Raw genomic sequence first — 24,539 nt, forward strand, 5'->3', positions numbered from 1 at the left:
GTCTATCTTTCCTGCCCAGCTTCGCGCAAACGGGGAGGAGTCTAGTTCTACATGATACTCAGTAGGTGGGAACTTTTGCTCTTTAGATACAGTACAGCTCGGAAAGTACTGTCAGTCAAGTCAAGTCAACTGCTCTGTTACTGTAGCCCCTTAACGCACATCGCTCCCTCAATGGAGCGCTGTAATAGTCGCTGGGGAAAAACGTAACTACCATAGTATTGCGCACACCACTATGACAGTGCACAGGGCCTTACGACTTGGTCATTGCCAATCTGGTAACCGCAAAATTAGAGCAGGGGGGTCGTGTCTTACTGGGTTAAAACGTACAGAGAGAAGGGGGTTGGGGGTCACAGGTGTTGCTTCAGTGGACCAGAGCATAAAACTTCAGGTGCAGCCATTGCTGTTCCGAAGAGCAGGTCGTAGGCCTAATGTAAGAGAAGAGAAGACCCGAGGTGCTCTGAAGTGGAGATGAAACAAGCTCGTGCAATAAAGGACTTTCAACTCCAGAGCGCCACGGAATTTGTCTTTATTTAGAACAAGAAGAGGTGTCTACCTGGTAGAAGATCCAGAGTTGTGAAGATTACAGGTGCTATTCTGACCTCTAGCGGCAACACCCTACACCTGCAATTAGATAATGATTATGTCACCAAGGTGAGGGACCGATGGAAGCCTATGTAGCTTATGCGCTCCACTATCTTCGTGGAGACGTTTAACGTTTATTTATGTTTTTGTTTGATTGTTTGTTTGTTTTTAGGCCCCATAACCTATTTAGCCGTAAATTGAATTGGCCTTGGGCAAGAAGATATTAGCTTACACATAAATAGGCATAATCAAAGATAATTGTTGGCTTAAGTACGATATGGTATATTCTATAGCCTAGAATATAGTAGCCTAGATTATTAGGGTAAAATCGATCGATCGACCCTCCAGGCTTTTCCATGATGTTGTGTGACGTCAGCACTTGCTCTCCTTGCCTCACTCAGTCGCTGGATGGAGCTGGAGCTGTCTTTTAGCGGGTAGTGCTGAGCGGCTCCTAGGCACGGGGATAATGCAACAAAATATACGCCTTTGTTTTTCATTTGCTGGTCTGTATACTTAATATTTAATATAGTCTACTGGATCTGGATGATAAAAACATTGTGCATGCGTCATACGATGTGCGTTATGATGAGCGAACTGGTGTAGAATTACTCGTGGGAGAAAAAAATAGCTTTCAGTGGACAAGTGCGCTGCGTAAATATGGCATTCAAAACGTTTCATTGTAGTCGGCTCGTAGTGTGCGTGTTTTTATTATTATGCGCTGTACTGGACGAAGCTTTTGGGCGGTCTTCTTCCCAACTGTCCGATTTAAAGTCTAAAATATCAGGAGTGGAGGAGATGCTGGAAGAATATCGCAAACAGCTGCAACAGGACCAAGCATATTGGAGAGAGGATGACGCAGCAGCAGCAGTGGGGGATGTGTGCCTGGATGATTATACCGAGATGGAGGAACACATCATCAGGGCCAAGGACTCTATCGAGCACGGTGCCACTTACCTCTCGGCTCCGACCCGGGTGTACAGCTGGAAAGACTGTCTCCACGCCTGCTGCATGGAACCTCACTGTACCGTGGCGGTGATGCAGGAGGATCTGAAGAAGACGGACGATAGCTTGGCGTGTTATCTGTTCAACTGCACTTACAGGAATAGAAATGTGTGCTCCTTCTCCGTGCAGCCTGGTTTCAGCACATACAGTCGGATTGTCAACATGACAACAATACACACGGGGCATCGCCAAGCAGCAGCTCACCTCAGCAGCGTCGCCATGAGCAGACAGGGCAGCTTACGGAGAAGGCCCATGCTGGAGGAACGCCCGGAGGAGGACGTGGATGAACAAGGTACACAGCGGGGGCACACAGCTCTTACATTTGCCCTATACTCTTCTAATGGGCAACAAGGGCAGCCTTGGCCTAATAGTTAGGGCAGTGGTGTAGTCTACTTTTTATGGTGGGTATACGGTATATTGGAGCATTTTTTGAAGTGGGTATACTGTATATATTTGTACCATTCAAAATAATGGATCAATCAATTTTAAGTGGGTATACTGAAACCCCTGAAATTTAGAGGTGGGTATACTCTGTATACCCGCGTTCTACGTAGACTACACCACTGAGTTAGGGGGAGGTGGCTTTATCAAAGGGTTGCAGGTTCAAAACCTCTCCTTACCTCCATCCATGGCTGAAGTGCTCTTGAGCAAGGCACCTAACCCCACACTGCTCCAGAGACTGTAACCAATACCCTGTAATATCTGTAAATCACTTTGGATTTATTTTTTTCATCGTTGTGTAATTTTATGCAAAAATGTGTATGTTTTTTCCACCTGTAGGCTAATGAAGTTGGGAGTGTGATCTAGTTGTCTAATTAAAGTAGATTACTAAATTGTACATTTATTAAAATTGTTGTCACAAAATTCTTCACACTATCAATAGCCCACCTATGACCTTAGCTGGGCCAATTGTTTCCAAATCTGAAATGGAATAAGTGTATAATTATTGCTGTAGTTAAGTGACTGAGCCTCTTCTACATAGGCTAGGCCTACTACTGCCTTTCCTCTGACCTTACCTGGGTCAGGTAAATTAATCTTAAACTTCCACCGCAAGTTCTAAGAAGACCATGTTGGTCTTGAGCAGGGGTGCTGGCAATGGAGAGGGACAAAGGGGACATTTTGCCTGGGCCCAAGGAGAGAGGGGACCCAGAATTTGGTCCTCATTACAGTGTATGTATTGGGCAGCAGGGCCCTTTCAGGTGACTTTCTCCTGGGCCCAGCCAAAGCTGTCAGCGGCCCTGGCCTTGAGTCCCATAAAGGGCAGAGTAAAGGGTCTGATTACCCATAAGGACCAGCGGCACAGTGCCCGGCGGCACCAGCCCTCTCCACCAGTTCAGGGGCCCCGTTTGGCACAACATGTCCTGGTATTGTACTGGTCCCCATATGGCACAACATGTACTGGTATTGTATTGGTCCCCGTATGGCACACCATGTACTGGGCCCCATATGGCACAACATGTACTGGTATTGTACTGGGCCCCGTACGGCACAACATGTACTGGTATTGTATTGGTCCCCGTACGGCACAACATGTCCTGGTCCCCGTATGGCACAACATGTACTGGTATTGTACTGGTCCCCGTATGGCACAACATGTACTGGTATTGTACTGGTCCCCGTACGGCACAACATGTCCTGGTATTGTACTGGGCCCCGTTTGGCACAACATGTACTGGTATTGTACTGGTCCCCGTTTGGCACAACATGTACTGGTATTGGACTGGGCCCCATATGGCACAACATGTACTGGTATTGTACTGGTCCCCGTATGGCACAACATGTACTGGTATTGGACTGGGCCCCGTTTGGCACAACATGTACTGGTATTGGACTGCATGTGGGGGGGCACCTGTGAGGTGTAGTGTCCAGGGGCACCACATTGACTTAACACGGGCCACGGAAATGTTCACATATTCACTTCACTCTGTTCTTAGGGGAACAAAACAATGCAATTTATGTGCTGTATAGAATAGCAACACAACAGAAAGGCTTTATTGCAGGGGTGGGGAACCTTTTTCATTCGAGGGGCCACTTCAAATTCATTCGAGGGCCGTGAAAGTCCTCAGAGGGCCGTACTATGAACACAATCAGGATTTCCCCCTGCACTTAAGGACTATATTGAAGGCAGCCACCTTTACAACAGACCCCATCTTCTCTAGGTCCACTGAATATAACTAAATTGTATCGCAAATGTATTTTCTAAGATTCCTTTACAAAATATGTCATATTTCATGTGAAGCTGCATAACATTAAAATTATATCGGGGGCCGGATAAAACAACCTCAAGGGCTGCAAACGGCCCCCGAAACAATAGGTTCCCCACCCCTGGCCCTCGAGACATAGGTTCCCCACCCCTGGCCCTCGAGACATAGGTTCCCCACCCCTGGCCCTCGAGACATAGGTTCCCCACCCCTGGCCCTCGAGACATAGGTTCCCCACCCCTGGCCCTCGAGACATAGGTTCCCCACCCCTGGCCCTCGAGACATAGGTTCCCCACCCCTGGCCCTCGAGACATAGGTTCCCCACCCCTGGCCCTCGAGACATAGGTTCCCCACCCCTGGCCCTCGAGACATAGGTTCCCCATCCCTGGCACTCGAGACATAGGTTCCCCACCCCTGGCCCTCGAGACATAGGTTCCCCACCCCTGGCCCTCGAGACATAGGTTCCCCACCCCTGGCCCTCGAGACATAGGTTCCCCCCCCTGGCCCTCGAGACATAGGTTCCCCACCCCTGGCCCTCGGGACATAGGTTCCCCACCCCTGGCCCTGGGGACATAGGTACCCCACCCCTGGCCCTCGAGACATAGGTACCCCACCCCTGTGGCCCTCGAGACATAGGTACTCCACCCCTGGCCCTCGAGACATAGGTTCCCCACCCCTGGCCCTCGAGACATAGGTTCCCCACCCCTGGCCCTCGAGACATAGGTTCCCCACTCCTGGCCCTCGAGACATAGATTCCCCACCCCTGGCCCTCGAGACATAGGTTCCCCACCCCTGGCCCTCGAGACATAGGTTCCCCACCCCTGGCCCTCGAGACATAGGTTCCCCCCCCCTGGCCCTCGAAACAATAGGTTCCCCACCCCTGGCCCTCGAGACATAGGTTCCCCACCCCTGGCCCTCGAGACATAGGTTCCCCACCCCTGGCCCTCGAGACATAGGTTCCCCACCCCTGGCCCTCGAGACATAGGTTCCCCATCCTGGCCCTCGAGACATAGATTCCCCACCCCTGGCCCTCGAGATATAGATTCCCCACCCCTGGCCCTCGAGACATAGGTTCCCCACCCCTGGCCCTCGAAACAATAGGTTCCCCACCCCTGGCCCTCGAGACATAGGTCCCCCCCCCTGCTTTATTGCCATTACAGGCTGCCTATACAGCACACTGAGATAAGAAAGCTGCACATAGGACAATGTTTTAACTCCTTAGCTCAGAGCCTATGTTACAATATAACCTTACTGTCACCAGAGCCTATGCTATAACTCTACTGTCACCAGAGCCTATGCTATAACCTTACTGTCACCAGAGCCTATGTTATAACCTTACTGTCAAAAAATGGAGAAGACGCGCTCACACTATCGCCTAAATAGGCTACTTAACAATTCTTAACTGGGTGCTGAATCCCACAAAAACTTGAATGAATAAATGAAGCGAAGGACAGCACTCTTCAGATTTCTTTTTTGTTTATTCGCCCACGAACGTTTCGGGCAGAGCTCTTCTTCAGCGTGTAATGGCGTTTGCCTTACTGCAAATAACCTTACTGTCACCAGAGCCTATGTTATAACCTTACTGTCACCAGAGCCTATGTTATAACCTTACTGTCACCTGAGCCTATGTTATAACCCTACTGTCACCAGAGCCTATGTTATAACCTTACTGTCACCAGAGCCTATGCTATAACCTTGCTGTCACCAGAGCCTATGTTATAACCCTACTGTCACCAGAGCCTATGCTATAACCTTACTGTCACCAGAGCCTATGTTATAACCTTACTGTCACCAGAGCCTATGTTATAACCTTACTGTCACCAGAGCCTATGCTATAACCTTACTGTCACCAGAGCCTATGTTATAACCTTACTGTCACCAGAGCCTATGTTATAACTCTACTGTCACCAGAGCCTATGTTATAACCTTACTGTCACCAGAGCCTATGTTATAACCTTACTGTCACCAGAGCCTATGCTATAACCTTGCTGTCACCAGAGCCTATGTTATAACCCTACTGTCACCAGAGCCTATGCTATAACCTTACTGTCACCAGAGCCTATGTTATAACCTTACTGTCACCAGAGCCTATGTTATAACCCTACTGTCACCAGAGCCTATGTTATAACCCTACTGTCACCAGAGCCTATGCTATAACCTTACTGTCACCAGAGCCTATGTTATAACCTTACTGTCACCAGAGCCTATGTTATAACCCTACTGTCACCAGAGCCTATGTTATAACCCTACTGTCACCAGAGCCTATGTTATAACCTTACTGTCACCAGAGCCTATATTATAACCTTACTGTCACCAGAGCCTATGTTATAACTCTACTGTCACCAGAGCCTATGCTATAACCTTACTGTCACCAGAGCCTATGTGATAGCCTTACTGTCACCAGAGCCTATGTTATAACCCTACTGTCACCAGAGCTTATGTTATAATCTTACTGTCACCAGAGCCTATGTTATAACTTTACCCATCGTCCCCCAGAACTTTACTCAGCCCCCCCCAGAACTTTACTCAGCAGCTCCCCTCAGTACCCCCAGAACTTTAGTCAGCACCCCACAGAACTTTACACAGTACCCCCCAGAACTTTACCCAGCAGCTCCCAGAACTTTACACAACACCCCCCAGAACTTTACTCAACCCCCCCCCCCCCCTGAACTTTACTCAGCCCCCCCCCTGAACTTTACTCAGCCCCCCCCCCCCCCCCCCCCAGAACTTTGCTCAGCCCCCCATCCCCCCCCCCCCCCCCAGAACCTTCCTCGTTTGACTCTTTATTGTGCTGTTGTGTGTGTTGCCAGATGAGGATGAGCCGCCCCGTACGGATGCTGGGCAGGATGTGGTGGTGCAGCTCCCTACTGACTGGGCCGTGCTGGACGGCAGGGACAGCGTGGACGACCGCGGCATCGCCAGCTACGACTGGGCACTGGTGAAGGGCAACCCCACTCTCACCATGAAGGTATACCAGCCATTTATTATTACTATTATTATTATTGTTATTATTATTGTGATTATGATTATGATTATGATTATTATTATGATTATTATTATTATTATTGTTATTATCAGCTATGACTGGCCACTGGTGAAGGGCAACCTTTCTCTCACCATGAAGGTATACCAGCCATTTATTATTACTATTATTATTATTGTTATTGTTATTGTTATTGTTATTATTATTATTATTATTATTATTATTATTATTATTATTATTATTATTATTATCAGCTATGACTGGGCACTGGTGAAGGGCAACTTCTCTCTCAACATGAAGGTATACCAGTTATTTATCATTACTATTATTATTATTATTATTATTGTTATTGTTATTATTGTTATTGTTATTGTTATTATTGTTAACATTAATATTAACATTACTATTATTATTATTATTATTATTATTATTATTATTATTATTATCAGCTATGACTGGCCACTGGTGAAGGGCAACCTTTCTCTCAACATGAAGGTATACCAGCCATTTATTATTACTATTATTATTATTATTATTATTGTTATTATTATTATTATTATACCAGTTATTTATCAAAAAAGAAAGAGGAGGACAATGTGGCCCTCCGGTACCCTTCTCTTTAGGACAGCAAAGGACTGGCCGGCCGCGTTTCCACCTTCACAATCTTTGTCAGAGCGTAGATAGTGTATGTGTATGCCCTAGCTGTGGTATACAGATGAATCAGTAAACTGAATACACAGTAAACAGATGAGGTATGCAATAATAATCGTGATGGATAAGATATGGTAGCCCGACAGGCCAGACTATTCAGTTCACAATTGGTCTGATTACGCTTCTCTGGGGAGGGTTTAGTCGTCCTCCAGGCGGACGGCCAATAAGCAGCAAACACACTCGGGCGCATAATAACATACGTCATGAACGTCATTTGTCAGTGATTGGTTAGCCTGGGCGAAAAGCCGACTGTTGACTCCGTCAATCAGTCTGGCAAAAGCCATGAGGAATCCGTCTCCGTGGACGGTGGGAGATGGTCTGATCTTACTCTGTCATTTAAATTAATTGGAGTTCCAAACTCAAATTAAAACCCATATTGTGCTTTATTAGCATGCCTGTTACGTTAAGTGTGAATACAGTTACCATAACCAATCAGTAACAGAGCTCGCGGGTGAGTTCTACGTCACCACTCTCAACTGTTTGCTGATTGGCTAAACGCTACATCATTGTTATGTCATCTCAAGGCTTTTGCCAGACGATGTGCGGAGCCAAAATCTTTGGGTGAAGTACATGGATGGCGTCGCCAGGGTAGTGATTGGTCACCACTCATTTCAAACAAGAGCTGACCTCACTCTTCCCAGCCAAGCGCTTCAGTGCATTGATGATCAAGACCGAAAATGAATTATGATGTAATTAATCTGGTCTGGTAAAACCAGGCTAAAGCTATGGCTAGGCACAGTTTCATGCACAATAAGCATGTGTAATAACCATAGCTTATAACTTCTATACGAATAGATTGGCAAACCGATAATGTTGAGGTTATACGAAAGTAAATATAGGCTTCAGATCAGGTACACATCAGGTGCACAATGATAGTCTTGCTGTATCATTAGCCTAGATAAATAAGATGGATAGGCTGGCTAGGACTACATTGCCCTTTGCTTATTTCAATAGCTTGTTTGTTTATAATGCAGGGATTATTGAAAGTTGCCATTTTGAAGCGCTGTAAAGATTGTGTGCTACTGGAGTTCTGTTCTGCAACATCAAAATAGGGGCACATTAATGTCAACCAGACCCCGGTAATGTACTTGGGACAGAAATGGAGATTAGATTACAAAAACACACGGACACACACAGTGAGTGCCAGAGACCTTCAACCAAGTCTGAACTGCATTATTAGCAATGTTCCATGTCATTAATCACATTTCCTCTTTTAACCTTTAAGAACGTCACACTGGTGTGACGGGAATGTTCGGGCAGTGAAAGTTCTATAGAATTCTGGGCGCCATTCAATACAATATGGAATTGTAGAATCTTGCATTGTTAAAGAACGCATTCTTTTTATAGAATGCTCAAAAACCCACACTCTTAATTAATAGAGCACAGCAACCTCTTTGCACAGATTAAATATTAAAACCTTAAGGTGCCGGTATGCTTGCTGCAAGATACGCGAGCGCGTGCACGATTCGTTCATGAACGCGTTAACATGCGTATTTAATGTCAATTTCGCGCGCGTTGGACACGGCAGCCAAATGCGTGCGTCAGGTGCAATATCCTCAAACTCGCTGGGGGCGATCGTAAGATAGACTGCGCAGTTCCACGCGTGTGCTTGATATGAAAACGACAATGGCAGCAACTTTTAAGAGCGTCTCGTTGAGTTTGTCCGAAATTTCAAACATTTGTGATCATACTTCCTTGTTTGAAAAAGGAGCATGCACATACAGGAGTAGTAGCAGTATTCTTTCCTTGCCCAGGGAGCCCCTCTTTTTGTTTTGTTGTTTTCCTTGCCATCTGTGTTCCCAATTTCCACATCCCAATGCTGCGTGCTCTCTGCCCCCTGGATGATAGAACTACAGCCAGCATTTTGCGTCTTGGTCAACTGCTTTTGAAGCAAGCATGTGCTGTCGTTTGCTCGCGGTGACGCGCGTAATTTACAGCTCACAGCAAGCATACCGGCACCTTTACTGTCACCAAAGTTGTAATGACCAAGTAAAGTCTTAATCTGTTACTTAAGGCTCTCAGTAATGTCATAGCAATGTTGTTATGATGTAGTTATGTGGGTCTTTTCAGCAATGAGTGGACAGGTCCACCAGTGGACCCATCTGCACAAAGAGGTTACCCTTGCAGCAAGTCCCGTGGTCCACGCTAGTCACAAAGCAAATAAGAGCACTGTAGACCTACTACAGTGTTTGCACTGCAGTTTACATTAGCTCCCATTAGCATGTCATTATCGCCGCACCTGGCTTTAGTGCATTAGCGCTGCAGACGGGGCTGTCAGCGAGCTCTAGCCACCTGTCGCAGGGTTGCCAGGTGAGACTGATGATTTCCAGCCCAGGAAAATACTCAAAACCTGCCTGGAAGCACAAAATGAAATCCTGCATTATTTGAACTAAATTCTATAGATTTCTATGGTCATAAATCTGCTGAAAAACCTGCCCAAATACACCTGTTTTATCCGCAGAGGGTCATCCTAAACAGCCCAATTGGGTGGGGAAACCGCCCAATCTGGCAACACTGCCCGGCTAGCTGCTGTTTGCTGTGCAGATGAAGATAAGATGCTCTAACCCCCCACCCACCACCCTCCCACACACCCTCCCACACACACACACACACACACACACACACACACGCAGACACACACAGACACTGACACACACGCAGACACACACAGACACACACACACACACACAGACACACAGACACACAGACACACACACACACACACACACACAGAGACACACACACACACACACACACACACACACACACACACACACACACACACACACACACACACACACACACACTCCACCTGTCGAGGGGGATAAAGAGCCCATTGTTGTACACTGGGGCGCACAGAGGCTTTCACATAGTCTGCTTTTATAGCAGGGCTGACTGGACACACACACAGGGATAATGACAAGCAATATATACACGTAGCGGAGAGCAGAGCAGAGCAGAGTGGCTCACTGAATGAGCTGCATCTGTAAAGGACAAGGGTCATTAGTGGATGTCCCGAGGGTGCAATAGATTGGTCTTTAAATGCAATGAATGCAGATGCAAAATATCACACAGACAGACTACACGGAAACTGAGACTGTTTGCTAAGATTTTTCCCTTAACTGACTGATTTTTTTCATGTTTAGTAAAAGACGTGGTTTAAATAGATACTGACATTTTTTAATTTGTGAATAATAGCATGTATATTTAAGTCAGATATTTTGTTGTTGTTGTTGTTGTATCTCTCTTTGGCCAACAGCCGTTAACATCCTTCTAAAATCAGACAGAATCTCATTTGCAAGGATTTTCTTTTGTTGTGGATTAAAATTTCTACTATACTAGCTGGCTTCTCGTCTAGTGTGTCTGAAATGTGACCCATCCAGGTGTAATGTAGAACTCCCACTACAGTCTCCAGGCTACAGGTGTAATGTAGAATACAGTATACAGTCTACAGGTGTAATCTAGAATTCCCACTACAGTCTCCAGGCTACAGGTGTAATGTACAATACAGTATACAGTCTCCAGGCTACAGGTGTAATGTACAATACAGTCTACAGGCTACAGGTGTAGTCTAGAATTCCCACTACAGTCTCCAGGCTACAGGTGTAATGTAGAATTCCCACTACAGTCTCCAGGCTACAGGTGTAATGTACAATACAGTCTACAGGCTACAGGTGTAATGTAGAATTCCCACTACAGTCTCCAGGCTACAGGTGTAATGTAGAATTCCCACTACAGTCTCCAGGCTACAGGTGTAATGTACAATACAGTATACAGTCTCCAGGCTACAGGTGTAATGTACAATACAGTATACAGGCTACAGGTGTAATGTAGAACTCCCACTACAGTCTCCAGGCTACAGGTGTAATGTACAACACAGTATACAGTCTCCAGGCTACAGGTGTAATGTACAATACAGTATACAGTCTCCAGGCTACAGGTGTAATGTACAACACAGTATACAGTCTCCAGGCTACAGGTGTAATGTACAATACAGTATACAGTCTCCAGGCTACAGGTGTAATGTACAATACAGTCTACAGGCTACAGGTGTAATGTACAACACAGTATACAGTCTCCAGGCTACAGGTGTAATGTACAATACAGTATACAGTCTCCAGGCTACAGGTGTAATGTACAATACAGTCTCCAGGCTACAGGTGTAATGTACAATACAGTCTACAGGCTACAGGTGTAGTCTAGTATCTCTACTACAGTATCTGGGCTACATTTCAGGTGTGATTTAAAGAAACACTGTATCAATGATTTTGTGGTGCTACGGCAAAAGACACTGGGCCAGTATGAAATGTGTGAAATATGTGAAATGTGTGTGTGTTCACCTGAAACGTTACGTAAAAACAAAAAAAGTGTCAAAAAGCAACAAAACAAATCCTGGTTGAAGCTGACTTTCTTCATCTCTCTCGTCATTTGGTTGTCCTGTTCCCTGGTCAGACATGTTTTTGGATGTGCGGGCTTTAAACTACCAAAAATACTGAATCAGACCAAGATATCGCAAACCACGCCCACTCAATGCAAAAGCGTGTGCTCAAGTTGGGTCTCCTAAGCGGGCGTTGTCCCATACTACTTCTTCTCTTTTTGAGGTGTTTGCGCAAGACGTGCGCTACCGCCATCTACAGCGCTAAGGGGACTTCATTGATTCTCAACCTCAGGACTCCGAAGGTCTCCTAACCGAAGGTCTCCTAAAGGGGCGTTCACCCGACATAAAGTGGATACCGGAAAAGAAACAAAATGACGCTTCTTGTTAGATCCACTTCCTTTGCAACTCCTCCTTCATCTCTCTGCAGGTGACCCATCCAGGGCTGCTGAAGGCCACGGACCTGCAGGTGGGCGTGTACGTCTTCATGCTGACCGTGACGGACACCGAGGGTCAAAGGTCGTCTGACAACGTCTCTGTCACCGTGCTGGCCCCTGAACACCATGCGGAAGGTGAGGAGATGCCCAATCTAGCAAAGAGGGAAGAACAGAGTTGTGTTGGCCCTTAATGCACGCTGTACCTCCAGTGGCACGCTCTAATAGCCATTGAAAAGTTAAGTACCATAGTGCTACACTACTAAGACATAACCCAGGGACTTTAGTAATGCACTACGACTTGGTCAATGCCATTCTGGTAGCAGTAAATATATAACAATAGAAGTACTCTTACAGATGTGATAACAACACTACTTGTGTGGTATTACATGGTTTCAAGTTTGTAATATCGTACCACTATTGTTGGAATTACATCTGCATGAGTACTTCTACTTCTGCTTGATACAACTCTGTGGAAGAACATCGTTCAGGTGCCAAAGCAAGGCAAATAGGCATAGGATCAGAGAAATAGAGTCCCAGAAAGTAGCCTTTTTAACTTCACGGCCATGGTTCCAAAAATCATTGAAGTGGTTTATGGGACCATATAGTATATATAGTGTATACCTACAGGGAAATATGTAGAATACAACAGCACACTAAATAAAATATAACTAGAAATGCACTCAGAGAGTGATGATAGAGGAGCCTGCTCGGCACCCAGAAGGTTGCAGGTTCGAGCCCTGCTCTGCCTGACCCCATCGACATGTCCTTGAGCAAGATACTTAACCCCAAGTCACTCCTGGTGGCAGGGTGGTACCCTGCATGGCAGTCACTGCCACCGGTCTGTGAATGTGAGTGTGAATGGGTGAATGTGAGGCATATAATGTTAAAGGAGCACTCCTGCCAATTTTAATATGCTGTTGTATTTCTCACGCTGCCCTTGACTTGTCTGTACCCGGTGAGGATGCATTTTTTTTGGCTCAGCCCTTTCCGAGATATGAGCTATTCTAATGGGGGCAGGGGTTTGATTACATTTTTAAATCTTAACATAGGCCTACTCCAAATATTTTCCCAAAAGGTATCGCTGTCTGCTAGTTGTCTGCTGATGTTGCTTAACTTTTTGGATGTTTTTGGGAATAAATCAAGATGTTTTTTTTAAATGTAAACAAACACCTGCCCACATTACAATGACCAGGATCTTGGAAAAGGCTGAAGGAACAGGGTAGTCCAACTTACAAGTCCAGGGTAGTGTGAGCATTACAACTGCATGTTGAAATTGGCTGAAGTTACCCTTTAAGTGCTCTGGGTGTCCATTTACCATGATATGTCTTTTGTCCTCAGCCTGCGTCGGCTCCTGCTCCCACTACCAGTTCATGTGTGACGACGGCTGCTGCATCGACATCAGCTACGCCTGCGACGGCAAGCAGCAGTGCCCAGACCGCTCGGATGAAGACTTCTGTCACAACTGTACGTGTCTCTGTCTGAAATATTTTTGCCCTCTCAGGCCTCATGAGCCAACCGGAAGGGGAGGTGCCCCATACAGGGGAAGGGGCAAGGGAGCCTTTGGAGGGCTACCTGCTTAATGCATTAATGCGTTAATGCGATAATTGATTAAAAACCATTAATCACACTTAAATGCCAATTTGACTGGCGAGAGTCCCAGGTGAAATGGGCATGTGTGTGTGAAGAGGGGTGTGAATAGTGGGAACATTTAAATCACCTTGGGATCAAAGAATATAAATAGAATAGAACAGAAATAGAAATATTGAGATTTCGGGCCACTTATCAATTAATCGTAAGTCGATCGATAAGGTCAATAAACTAACAATTGAGGTATTAATCGATAATTTTCTTTGATGCCCTTTTTTGCAGTCGATGGAGGCAGAAAGACTGTGAATCACCCTGTGACTCCCCAGCGATTGGCTGAGCCTGCAGATCAGTCTATGACAGCAGCCAATAGGAACAAGGCAGCCATGGAGGAGGCCAGGCCACCAGCCAATCAGGCACCTGCGAGAGCCAAGCCGCCTCCCCAGAACGCACCTGAAGAGCCCAGCAAACAGGCTGTACTGATACCAGGTAACAAGGCAGTGTTCTGTACTGATACCAGGTAACGAGGCAGTGTTCTGTACTGATACCAGGTAACGAGGCAGTGTTCTCCACTACTGATACCAGGTAACAAGGCAGTGTTCTCCACTATATGCTGTACTGATACCAGGTAACAAGGCAGTGTTCTCCACTACTGATACCAGGTAACAAGGCAGTGTTCTCCACTACAGGCTGATACCAGGTAACGAGGCAGTGTTCTGTACTGATACCAGGTAACGAGGCAGTGTTCTGTACTGATACCAGGTAACGAGGCAGTGTTCTCCACTACTGATACCAGGTAACAAGGCAGTGTTCTCCACTATATGCTGTACTGATACCAGGTAACAAGGCAGTGTTCTGTACTGATACCAGGTAACAAGGCAGTGTTCTCCACTACTGATACCAGGTAACGAGGCAGTGTTCTCCACTACAGGCTGATACCAGGTAACGAGGCAGTGTTCTCCACTACTGATACCGGGTAACAAGGCAGTGTTCTCCACTACTGATACCAGGTAACAAGGCAGTGTTCTCCACTACTGATACCAGGTAACAAGGCAGTGTTCTCCACTACAGGCTGATACCAGGTAACGAGGCAGTGTTCTCCACTATATGCTGTACTGATACCAGGTAACGAGGCAGTGTTCTCCACTACTGATACCAGGTAACGAGGCAGTGTTCTGTACTGATACCAGGTAACAAGGCAGTGTTCTCCACTATATGCTGATACCAGGTAACAAGGCAGTGTTCTCCACTACTGATACCAGGTAACGAGGCAGTGTTCTCCACTACTGATACCAGGTAACGAGGCAGTGTTCTGTACTGATACCAGGTAACAAGGCAGTGTTCTCCACTATATGCTGTACTGATACCAGGTAACAAGGCAGTGTTCTCCACTACTGATACCAGGTAACGAGGCAGTGTTCTGTACTGATACCAGGTAACAAGGCAGTGTTCTCCACTATATGCTGTACTGATACCAGGTAACAAGGCAGTGTTCTCCACTACTGATACCAGGTAACAAGGCAGTGTTCTCCACTACAGGCTGATACCAGGTAACGAGGCAGTGTTCTCCACTATATGCTGTACTGATACCAGGTAACGAGGCAGTGTTCTCCACTACTGATACCAGGTAACGAGGCAGTGTTCTCCACTACAGGCTGATACCAGGTAACGAGGCAGTGTTCTCCACTACTGATACCGGGTAACAAGGCAGTGTTCTCCACTATATGCTGTACTGATACCAGGTAACAAGGCAGTGTTCTCCACTATATGCTGTTGTACATGTAGTGTATATGTACAGTGTCAGTATATGAAGAGTTCAGATGCAAAACCCCCTAAGTGCCATTTCAGAAAATAATCTTAATTGATTTTTATTTAATACAACGCTATCAAAATTGCATATTTTTACATTTTATTTATGTAATATAACTATTTATATGTATTATCAAGTACATGAATACAGTGCTTAATTTGTCAAGTCGGAGGTCCCGGAGCGCTGAGAAGGTGTAGCTCCGGCGCGGAAAAAAAAAGCGCATTGGGGGGGGGGGTCGAACAACCCCGTGAATGGGGATGTATGCGCAATATCAAATACAAATATGGAACGGTATAAATAGGCTACCTGCTACTGAGTGCTGGGAATATTCTGATTTCATTTGGGAAAATGGACAGTGGACTATTCAGCATGCAGATCAATGCCAAAAGGAAACTGGCGCACTCTTTCAATTTTGGATTGCGTCTTTGACAGCCAGACATGGAGCACGGGGTTACCGCGGGAGTGGAGAAATAGGCAGGAAATATTCACAACTTCGCTGAATAAATATCCTTTGAACTGTGTAGGCCTACAGCAATCGCAGATGATTAAGCTTCTGGGATATATTGTAAAGGTTAACTTGTCATTAACAAGGAAAGGTGCTTTCAATCCCCCTCGAGAATATGCGTTGTGGCTTCACATTTCCATCTGTCAACAGCAGATCTAGACTCCCACCTCAACGAACAGCGCGACATTTGTCTGCAAGGAGTAGGCGGCCTAAACTTGGCTGAAAACTTAAACTTTACAGTAGGCTATGCAAGGCTAGACAGCGGGTTAACCAATCAGGCCCCTACTGTTGCGTTAGTAATGTTTAAGATAAAGATGACTCAGCGTAGGATATCAGAAATAAACAATACAGCGCAGATGGCGTTTAGTGTTTAATATGGCCACAATGCCGCGTTAATTCTAGGCTATCTAAGCAATGCGTAGGCCTATGATTTTATGAAACCTCAAATCGGACGTAATAGCCTTAGTTTGTACCCAGCATTTTTCAAACCTCTCTCATGTTTATGGTAGGTTAATTGTCCCCAGCACTTTGAAATCAAACTGACGTGGTTATAAGTAGCCTACCCATGGGACAAATTAGAATTGAGAAATCACCAAGACATATATTTAAACTAGACATTAACACGAAACAAACTTTAATTTATGTATTTATTTATTTATTATTATTATTGTTATTATTATTATTTAAATATCGTTTGTCAAGATCCAGTTGGGGGAGCGCACCTCAGGGCTCCCGGAGCGCGCCTCAGAGCTTCCGGAGCTAGCTCCGCCTTGCTCCCCCTCAAAAAAAGCCCTGCATGAATATAAACCAAACCAACAACGGGGTTCTCTAAAAATATAGAAGTGCAGGACTTCAGAAATGGAGTTAGGGGGTTTTGCATCTGAACTCTTCATATGTACCTGTGTATGTATACGTATCATATGTATATGTATATGTATTTCTGCCAGAAGTGACATTATGTGCTCCTCGCCACATTTCATTTTGTGTAACTACATTTCGATCGTGTAAGTAGTCCCCCAAGCATATTGAAAACAACGGAGGAAGGCCTACTAATCAACTCCTCTCAGATCAGAGACGAACGGATGTAGTTAAAAATGGAATGGTGTGGACTGTTCCTTTAAACCTGAACGCCAACTGGGACACACATCCAAGAAATGTGGAATGTCTCTTATCGTTTTCAGTCACCCTGCAGTCTGGAAGCTGAATTTCCCTCATACAAAAATAGACAGAAGCTCTGCTCACATTGATTCACCCTGTTTCAAGTTGACTGGACTGATTTTGTACACATTATTTTAAGATAGAAAAGCACTGCTCAGTGGTGGTGTCAATGGGCAGCTACACCTACTATACCCAGCATTGGCATGCTTCTATAGTACTCCATTAACCCCTTAATGCGCACCGTACCGCCAGTGGCACTCTGTAATAGTCATTGGCATGCTTCTATAGTACTCCATTAAACGGCTTAGAAGCGTTTGCGAGATTAATTCTGTCACAGATAATTTTGCGGAATTTTCATGCCGAGAACAAGTGCTGATAGGGCGATCAAAAGAATTCTAAAAGACTTGTAACTGTCAATCAAACCAACTACCTATTCTGATTGGTCATTTAAACATTTAAGAATCTCACAAAAATAAAGGATTAGCATGGGAAAAATGGATTGTTTGAATAGGAACGGAAACTGCCTTTTGAACGAAACAGGGTAAACATTGTTTCAAGTTTCCTGTAGAGATGAATGTGAAATGGCACCACCGCAAAATTGCCTTTTGTTCGTTCCAGATGTTTGGCTCACTTTGAAATAGAATGCTAGAGTTCCAAATTAGTATATTACATCACACTTAGCTGACGCTTTTTGTCCAAAGCGACTTACCGTTATTTACAGGGTATTGGTTACAGTCCCTGGAGCAGTGTGGGGTTAGGTGCCTTGCTCAAGGGCACCTCAGCCATGGAGTGTGGTAGGGAGTGGAAGGGTGGGATTCGAACCTGCAACCCTCTGATCTAAAGCCCATCTCCTTAACCACTAGGCCACAGCTGCTCTATGAATCAATGGCACCCAGATTTACGACTGGGGTGTTCACTGGCAGCTGAAATGAATGAAGGTGAACTTGGTGGGGGCTGAGCAAAGCCGTGTGAATGCGGCACAGAGTTTCCCTCCTATCTCATATCTGCAGCCAGGCAGCCCTGCCACAACCAGGCAAGTAAACTAGGGCCCTAACAAGGGCCCCCAGCTGAGGGGGCCTCATTGGTAATGTTGGTAAAGGTTATCAAATGAAATCAAATTCCCTCTTGATATGACGGGATGCCTGCTCAATAGTTTGATGAGAAAACAAGGGCAAGTTTAACAAAGAAAAAAAAAACATGCACATCCGTCTCAAAAAGTTTTAGGTGCAGGACTTGAAGAGGTCACATGAAAACTGAAAATGAAGTCCGCACAGCAAGTTCACGTTTCTCTTACTAATTTAATGTAGTGAAGGGCATGCTGCCCAAAACGTCACTACATTACATTAAGAGAAACAGGGGCTTGGTGTGTAGAGAAAACAAGGGGGTCTCAAGTCCCTCTTTGCCTAGGGCCTCCAAATACCTTGAAGCGACCCTGTGGCCAGGTACTCAGTGGCCTGGGCTGCCACGGCAACAAAGCATCCCTTGTCTTCAGCCACCTGATCCTTTAATTAAGCTAGGGGTTGCCATGGTTACCTGACGGACCATACGCAGGCTACACTGAAACCAGCCAACTTGGCCTGCACACAAGCGGGCACTGCGCACACATATGCATGTACTAATGCATGTATAGGCACACAGACGTGAGCACATACCCAGACGTGCATGCATGCACGCACACAAATACACACACACATACAAACATACATAACACAACGAACCCAAACAACCAAACACTGGCTTCATCTCCACTCTGTCTTTTCTGTTTTTCTTCTCTCTCTCTTATGTCTCTCTCTCTTTCTCTTTCTCTCTCTCTCTCTCACGTCTCCTTCTCCAGAGCAATGTTCGCTGCCCCCGGTGGTGGGTCCGTGTAAGGGCACGTTCCCTCGCTGGTACTATGACCCCATGGCAGGGGAGTGTAAACACTTCCTCTACGGCGGCTGCAAAGGCAATCACAACAACTTCCTGCAGGAGGCAGACTGCGTCAACGAATGTATACAGACACCCGGTACGGGAGTAATAACAACAATAATAATAGCTTTAGTATTGTATATGTTGTTTATTATGGGATTGTGACATATCTAGTTATGTCTTAGTTATGTCTTACTAATGGAGGCAGACTGCGTCAACGAATGTATACAGACGCCCGGTACGGGAGTAGTAATAATGAGCACTGTTTAACATTTATACAGTATCAGTGAAATTAGTAACAATAATATACTAGCTTTATTATTATGCAGTGTATTATGGGACTGACCTTGCTAATGTCTTTGTTAGGTCTTACTAATGTCTTATAGCCTGTCTTATAGTCTCTAAAAAGCTTTATAAACATTTTGTAAATAATGAATAAGGACTAATGACTAATTAACAACACATCTATACATGCTACAAATGAGTGAAGACACAGCAGAGCCGCAGCTGTCCTAAATGTTTGGTCTCCAAATAGCAAAAGAGATTAAATCGATGGATAGATCTACCAGGCAAACACACATAAAACTCATCCACTAGGATCCAATTCCCAGTCTGCTGTGTGATTATTATCCATTTAGAAAGATGTGTAAATGTTTTGTAAATGTTTTGTAAATGATTAGTATATAATTAGGTGCGCTACTCCAGCAGTGTGCTCATGCGTGTCCTTCTTATAGTTCCAGATAAGCCACACACCACGACAGCTCCTGGCCCCAAACCACATACAGAGATGGGTATGTATAATATAGTACACTATATCCATATAGATGGGAATGTATAGTATAGTACGCTATATCCACATACAGAGATGGGTATGTATAATATAGTACGCTATATCCACATACAGAGATGGGTATGTAATATCAGAGGCGATTCCTCTTTGAGTACAAGGGAGGCGCCGCCTCCTGTCCAAAATCACGGAGAATAGTATGTAAACTAATGCTTTACACAACTTAATAACATTACTATTTCAGACCCAGCTCCATAGAAAATGCATGTGCTCAACTTAGAGATGAAACCAATCTGTTATAAGATCCCGAGGCTCGCACGAGTTTTTTTCCGCTCATGACAACGCAAGCGAGTCGAGTCTCAATGGACTTCAATGGCATGTGGGATTGTACGATTTTTCAATGGCAAAATGCTAAACGGTCATTGGCTATTGCCGTGAAATTTTTTTGATTTTGAGACTGAGCCTCACTGGGAGTGAATGGAGAAGAGAGAGGAGGGGGGAGGGACCGGAGACTGGAGCTCCGACTTGTGATTGGGTGAACCCCGTGTCAGTAGGCTACAGTAGTTGATTTCATTTCGAAATGCGGATATGTTATTAATTTGACTGAGAAGTTTCGTCGTGGTAACCAGTGGGGAAGCTATTCATTGCGGTGTACTCCAGTTTTGTGTACATATTCTTGTAAACCTAGTGACACTATAGTGTTGCGAATAAAGTCTTAATAGTGGCATGTCCTTATCCTTTTTAATCTCCCAATTCAAAAGTTGAAGTTGCCTACTTTTCGTTAGGGCTAGCTTGCAAGAAAGCTAGAGAGCTATGCAAAATGCCAAGCATTGTGGATTAAATTCTGGCGAATTCCAGTCGTCCTTATGAGGAGAAAATGAATATCAAGGAGCAGAGCAGAGCACTGCCTAATATTGACTTGGTGAAAAAGGTAGGGAAGAACAACCGTTTCTTTTGAGCTTTCGTGGTGTCTTATCAACTGGTTAACTGCCAAGTCCCGTGAGTGGCGAGTCCTTGTTTCCTAATGTGTTGGCAATGTCTGGTAAATAATTAAAGATTTTGCGACCTCTAGTGGTAAATTAAGCCGTGCACCCAGTAATGAACAAAGACAACGAAGGCAAACTCAATCACATCATTATGTGGCAGAGGTAGGCCTAATTATAATAATAATAATAGGCCTAATAATAAAAAACATTTCCCTATGAATAGGCTACAAGGGGGATAATGATTAATGATTAACACATTAGTTTCAACAAGAGTCCTTTAGTGTGTGAGGCCATAGTGGCTCAGGACCAATGTAAGATGTGTGTCAACCCCCCCCCCCCCCCCCCCCCCCCTCCCCCCCCCCCCCTTAAATTTTGCGTTCTGGACATATTGTAATTGAACAGCCTCCCCTGTTTGACAGACTACCAGCCGCCACTGGTATGTATAATATAGTACGCTATATCCACATACAGAGATGGGTATGTATACTATAGTACACTATATCCATATACATGGGTATGTATAGTATAGTACGCTATATCCAGATGGGAATGTATAATATAGTACGCTATATCCACATCATACAGAGATGGGTATGTATAATATAGTACACTATATCCATATACAGAGATGGGAATGTATAATATGTATACAGTATATGTGTATGGGTATGTACATTAGGCTACAGTATATTCTGCTTTTGGGGGTTCCTGCTCTTCATAGGAATGGCCGACAGCCTCTTTCTTTTGTACGATTTCAGCCTAGAATTTGCTTTTCCTTAAGTTTCTCTCTTTAGTATGGTCTCAGCCTAGAATGTTTTTTTTTAAAAATGTTTTCTCATTTGTATGGTTTCAGCCTGATATTTGGTTTCCTTGTGTGTTTCTCTTCTGTGTGCTTTCGGCCTCATATTTGTTTTTCCTTGTGTCTTCCTCCAGTGTTCTCCAAAGTGGCCGTGTCCGAGCTGAAACCAGACAGTCTTCCTGTCTCCAGGTCTCACCGAGTTTTGGGAGGACACCCGCCCCCTGAGTCAGGTACGGGTTCCAAGTTTTTGGTAATCATCATGGTGCCATTTGTCAAAAAAACAGAAGGAAGGATACTATTGAGATTTTAAGTAATGTTGACTGAGTTACATTAAACTGAGGGTTAAAGGAGAAAAACGTTTTGCTTTTTTTTTACATTAGGACCTTAATTTCACATTATACTTGTAACATCATATTCTACTCGCCCCTGTGACGTGTGTCATTTGGAGCTATGCTGAAGACATTTGGGTTTGGTTATATCCATGAAACGGCTTCCTAGGGGCCATTGTTTGCAGGCACAACATATGTTGTTTTTAATCTATTCATTATGGTATGCTCCCACCCATAACTGGATTGCTTGTTTGGAAACTTCACGATTTCACGGGTAATGATTTTTGAATGACTGAACCAACGGTGCTCAACACGATAGATTCATTTTTCAATACTGCATCTTGTCACAATTCTGCATTTTTTCACCACTTCTGGCCAATCAAGGGCCCCCTGGCAGGTGGGGGCCCCTAGGCTGCAGCCATATATACAGTAGTCTGTGCGTTAACCTTTAAGAGTGTACCGTCACACCGGTGTGACGGGAATGTTCGGTCAGTGAAAGTTCTATAGAATTCTGGGCGTCATTCAATACAATATGGAATTTTAGAATCTTGCATTGTTATAGAATGCATTCTTTTTATAGAATGCTCAAAAACCCACACTCTTAAATCTGGCCCTGCACCTCTTCCTCTGCCTCTATCTCTCTGCCTCTTCCTCCATCTCTCTGCCTCTTCCTCTGCCTCTATCTCTCTGCCTCTATCTCTCTGCCTCTGCCTCTTCCTCTACCTCTTCCTCTGCCTCTTCCTCTGCCTCCATCTCTCTGCCTCTTCCTCTATCTCTCTGCCTCTATCTCTCTTCCTCTATCTCTCTGCCTCTATCTCTGCCTCTATCTCTTGCCTCCACTACAGGTGCCATCTTGCCTAACTCTAACTCTGCCTCTGTGGCCACCGCCTTACATGCCTCTATCTCCATCTCTCTCCTCTCCAGGTGCCATCTTGCCTACATAACTCTTCCTCTTCCTCCTTTCCAGGTGCCATCCTGCCTACCTAACTCTTCCTCATCCTCTTCCTCCTCTCCAGCTGCCATCTTGCCTACCTAACTCTTCCTCATCCTCTTCCTCTTCCTCCTCTCCAGCTGCCATCTTGCCTACCTAACTCTTCCTCATCCTCTTCCTCCTCTCTAGGTGCCATCTTGCCTACCTAACTCTTCCTCATCCTCTTCCTCCTCTCCAGGTGCCATCTTGCCTACCTAACTCTTCTTCATCCTCCTCTCCAGGTGCCATCTTGCCTACCTAACTCTTCCTCTTCCTCTTCCTCCTCTCCAGGTGCCATCTTGCCTACCTAACTCTTCCTCATCCTCCTCTCCAGGTGCCATCTTGCCTACCTAACTCTTCCTCTTCCTCTTCCTCCTCTCCAGGTGCCATCCTGCCTACCTAACTCTTCCTCATCCTCATCATCTTCCTCATCCTCTGTCTCCTCTCCAGGTGCCATCTTGCCTACCTAACTCATCCTCTGTCTCCTCTCCAGGTGCCATCTTGCCTACCTAACTCTTCCTCATCCTCTTCCTCATCCTCTTCCTCCTCTCCAGGTGCCATCTTGCCTACCTAACTCTTCCTCTGTCTCCTCTCCAGGTGCCATCTTGCCTACCTAACTCTTCCTCATCCTCTTCCTCTTCCTCCTCTCCAGGTGCCATCTTGCCTACCTAACTCTTCCTCTTCCTCCTCTCCAGCTGCCATCTTGCTTACCTAACTCTTCCTCTTCCTCATCCTCTTCCTCCTCTCCAGGTGCCATCTTGCCTACCTAACTCTTCCTCTTCCTCTTCCTCTTCCTCCTCTCCAGGTGCCATCTTGCCTACCTAACTCTTCCTCATCCTCCTCTCCAGGTGCCATCTTGCCTACCTAACTCTTCCTCTTCCTCCTCTCCAGGTGCCATCCTGCCTACCTAACTCTTCCTCTTCCTCTGCCTCCTCTCCAGGTGCCATCTTGCCTACCTAACTCTTCCTCATCCTCTTCCTCCTCTCCAGCTGCCATCTTGCCTACCTAACTCTTCCTCATCCTCATCCTCTTCCTCTTCCTCCTCTCCAGGTGCCATCCTGCCGCTGCTGCTGGGCGTGCTGATCAGCGTGCTGCTGCTGCTGATGGTGGGCTGCCGGCTGCGTCTGGTTGGCCACAAGATCAAGAAGACCCGCCCCCTCACCACCGAGGAGTCCGACTACCTCATCAACGGAATGTATCTGTAGCCAACCAATCAGAATCAGCCCTGGATGAATTGCATGCAGGGCAGTGTGTCTAGGCTTGCCACCTCTGTCTGACAAAACCACGAACATTTTAAACCTACTGTAGGACCTCATGTAGGGCCACCGGGAATTCAAATGGGGTCATCTGAAATACTTAGTGGTGGAAAAACAACCCTGAAGAAAAATATTTCCAACTAAATAATATCAGGA

At 45.5% G+C, this 24,539-nt stretch overlaps 1 protein-coding gene across 1 annotated transcript; it reads left to right on the forward strand.

Annotated features, from left to right (window-relative positions):
• Nucleotides 1-1,136: 1,136 nt before the first annotated feature.
• lrp11 (low density lipoprotein receptor-related protein 11) lies at nucleotides 1,137-24,339 on the forward strand. Its single transcript, XM_063222594.1, has 9 exons — nucleotides 1,137-1,876; nucleotides 6,596-6,753; nucleotides 12,285-12,426; nucleotides 13,630-13,755; nucleotides 14,161-14,364; nucleotides 19,183-19,353; nucleotides 19,991-20,047; nucleotides 21,963-22,058; nucleotides 24,178-24,339. Exons 1-9 carry the CDS (start codon nucleotides 1,240-1,242, stop codon nucleotides 24,330-24,332), a joined length of 1,746 nt encoding a protein of 581 aa, XP_063078664.1. The 5' UTR covers nucleotides 1,137-1,239; the 3' UTR covers nucleotides 24,333-24,339.
• The last annotated feature ends 200 nt before the right edge of the window (nucleotides 24,340-24,539 follow it).

Source organism: Engraulis encrasicolus, chromosome 18, assembly GCF_034702125.1.
Source record: "Engraulis encrasicolus isolate BLACKSEA-1 chromosome 18, IST_EnEncr_1.0, whole genome shotgun sequence".
NCBI lineage: Eukaryota > Metazoa > Chordata > Actinopteri > Clupeiformes > Engraulidae > Engraulis > Engraulis encrasicolus.

Coding starts and splice junctions, on each gene's coding strand:
- lrp11 (XM_063222594.1), top strand. CDS start 1,240: ATGGCATTCAAAACGTTTCATTGTAGTCGGCTCGTAGTGTGCGTGTTT. Junction 1,877..6,595: donor GGAGGACGTGGATGAACAAG/GTACACAGCGGG, acceptor GTGTGTTGCCAG/ATGAGGATGAGCCGCCCCGT. Junction 19,354..19,990: donor CGAATGTATACAGACACCCG/GTACGGGAGTAA, acceptor TCCTTCTTATAG/TTCCAGATAAGCCACACACC.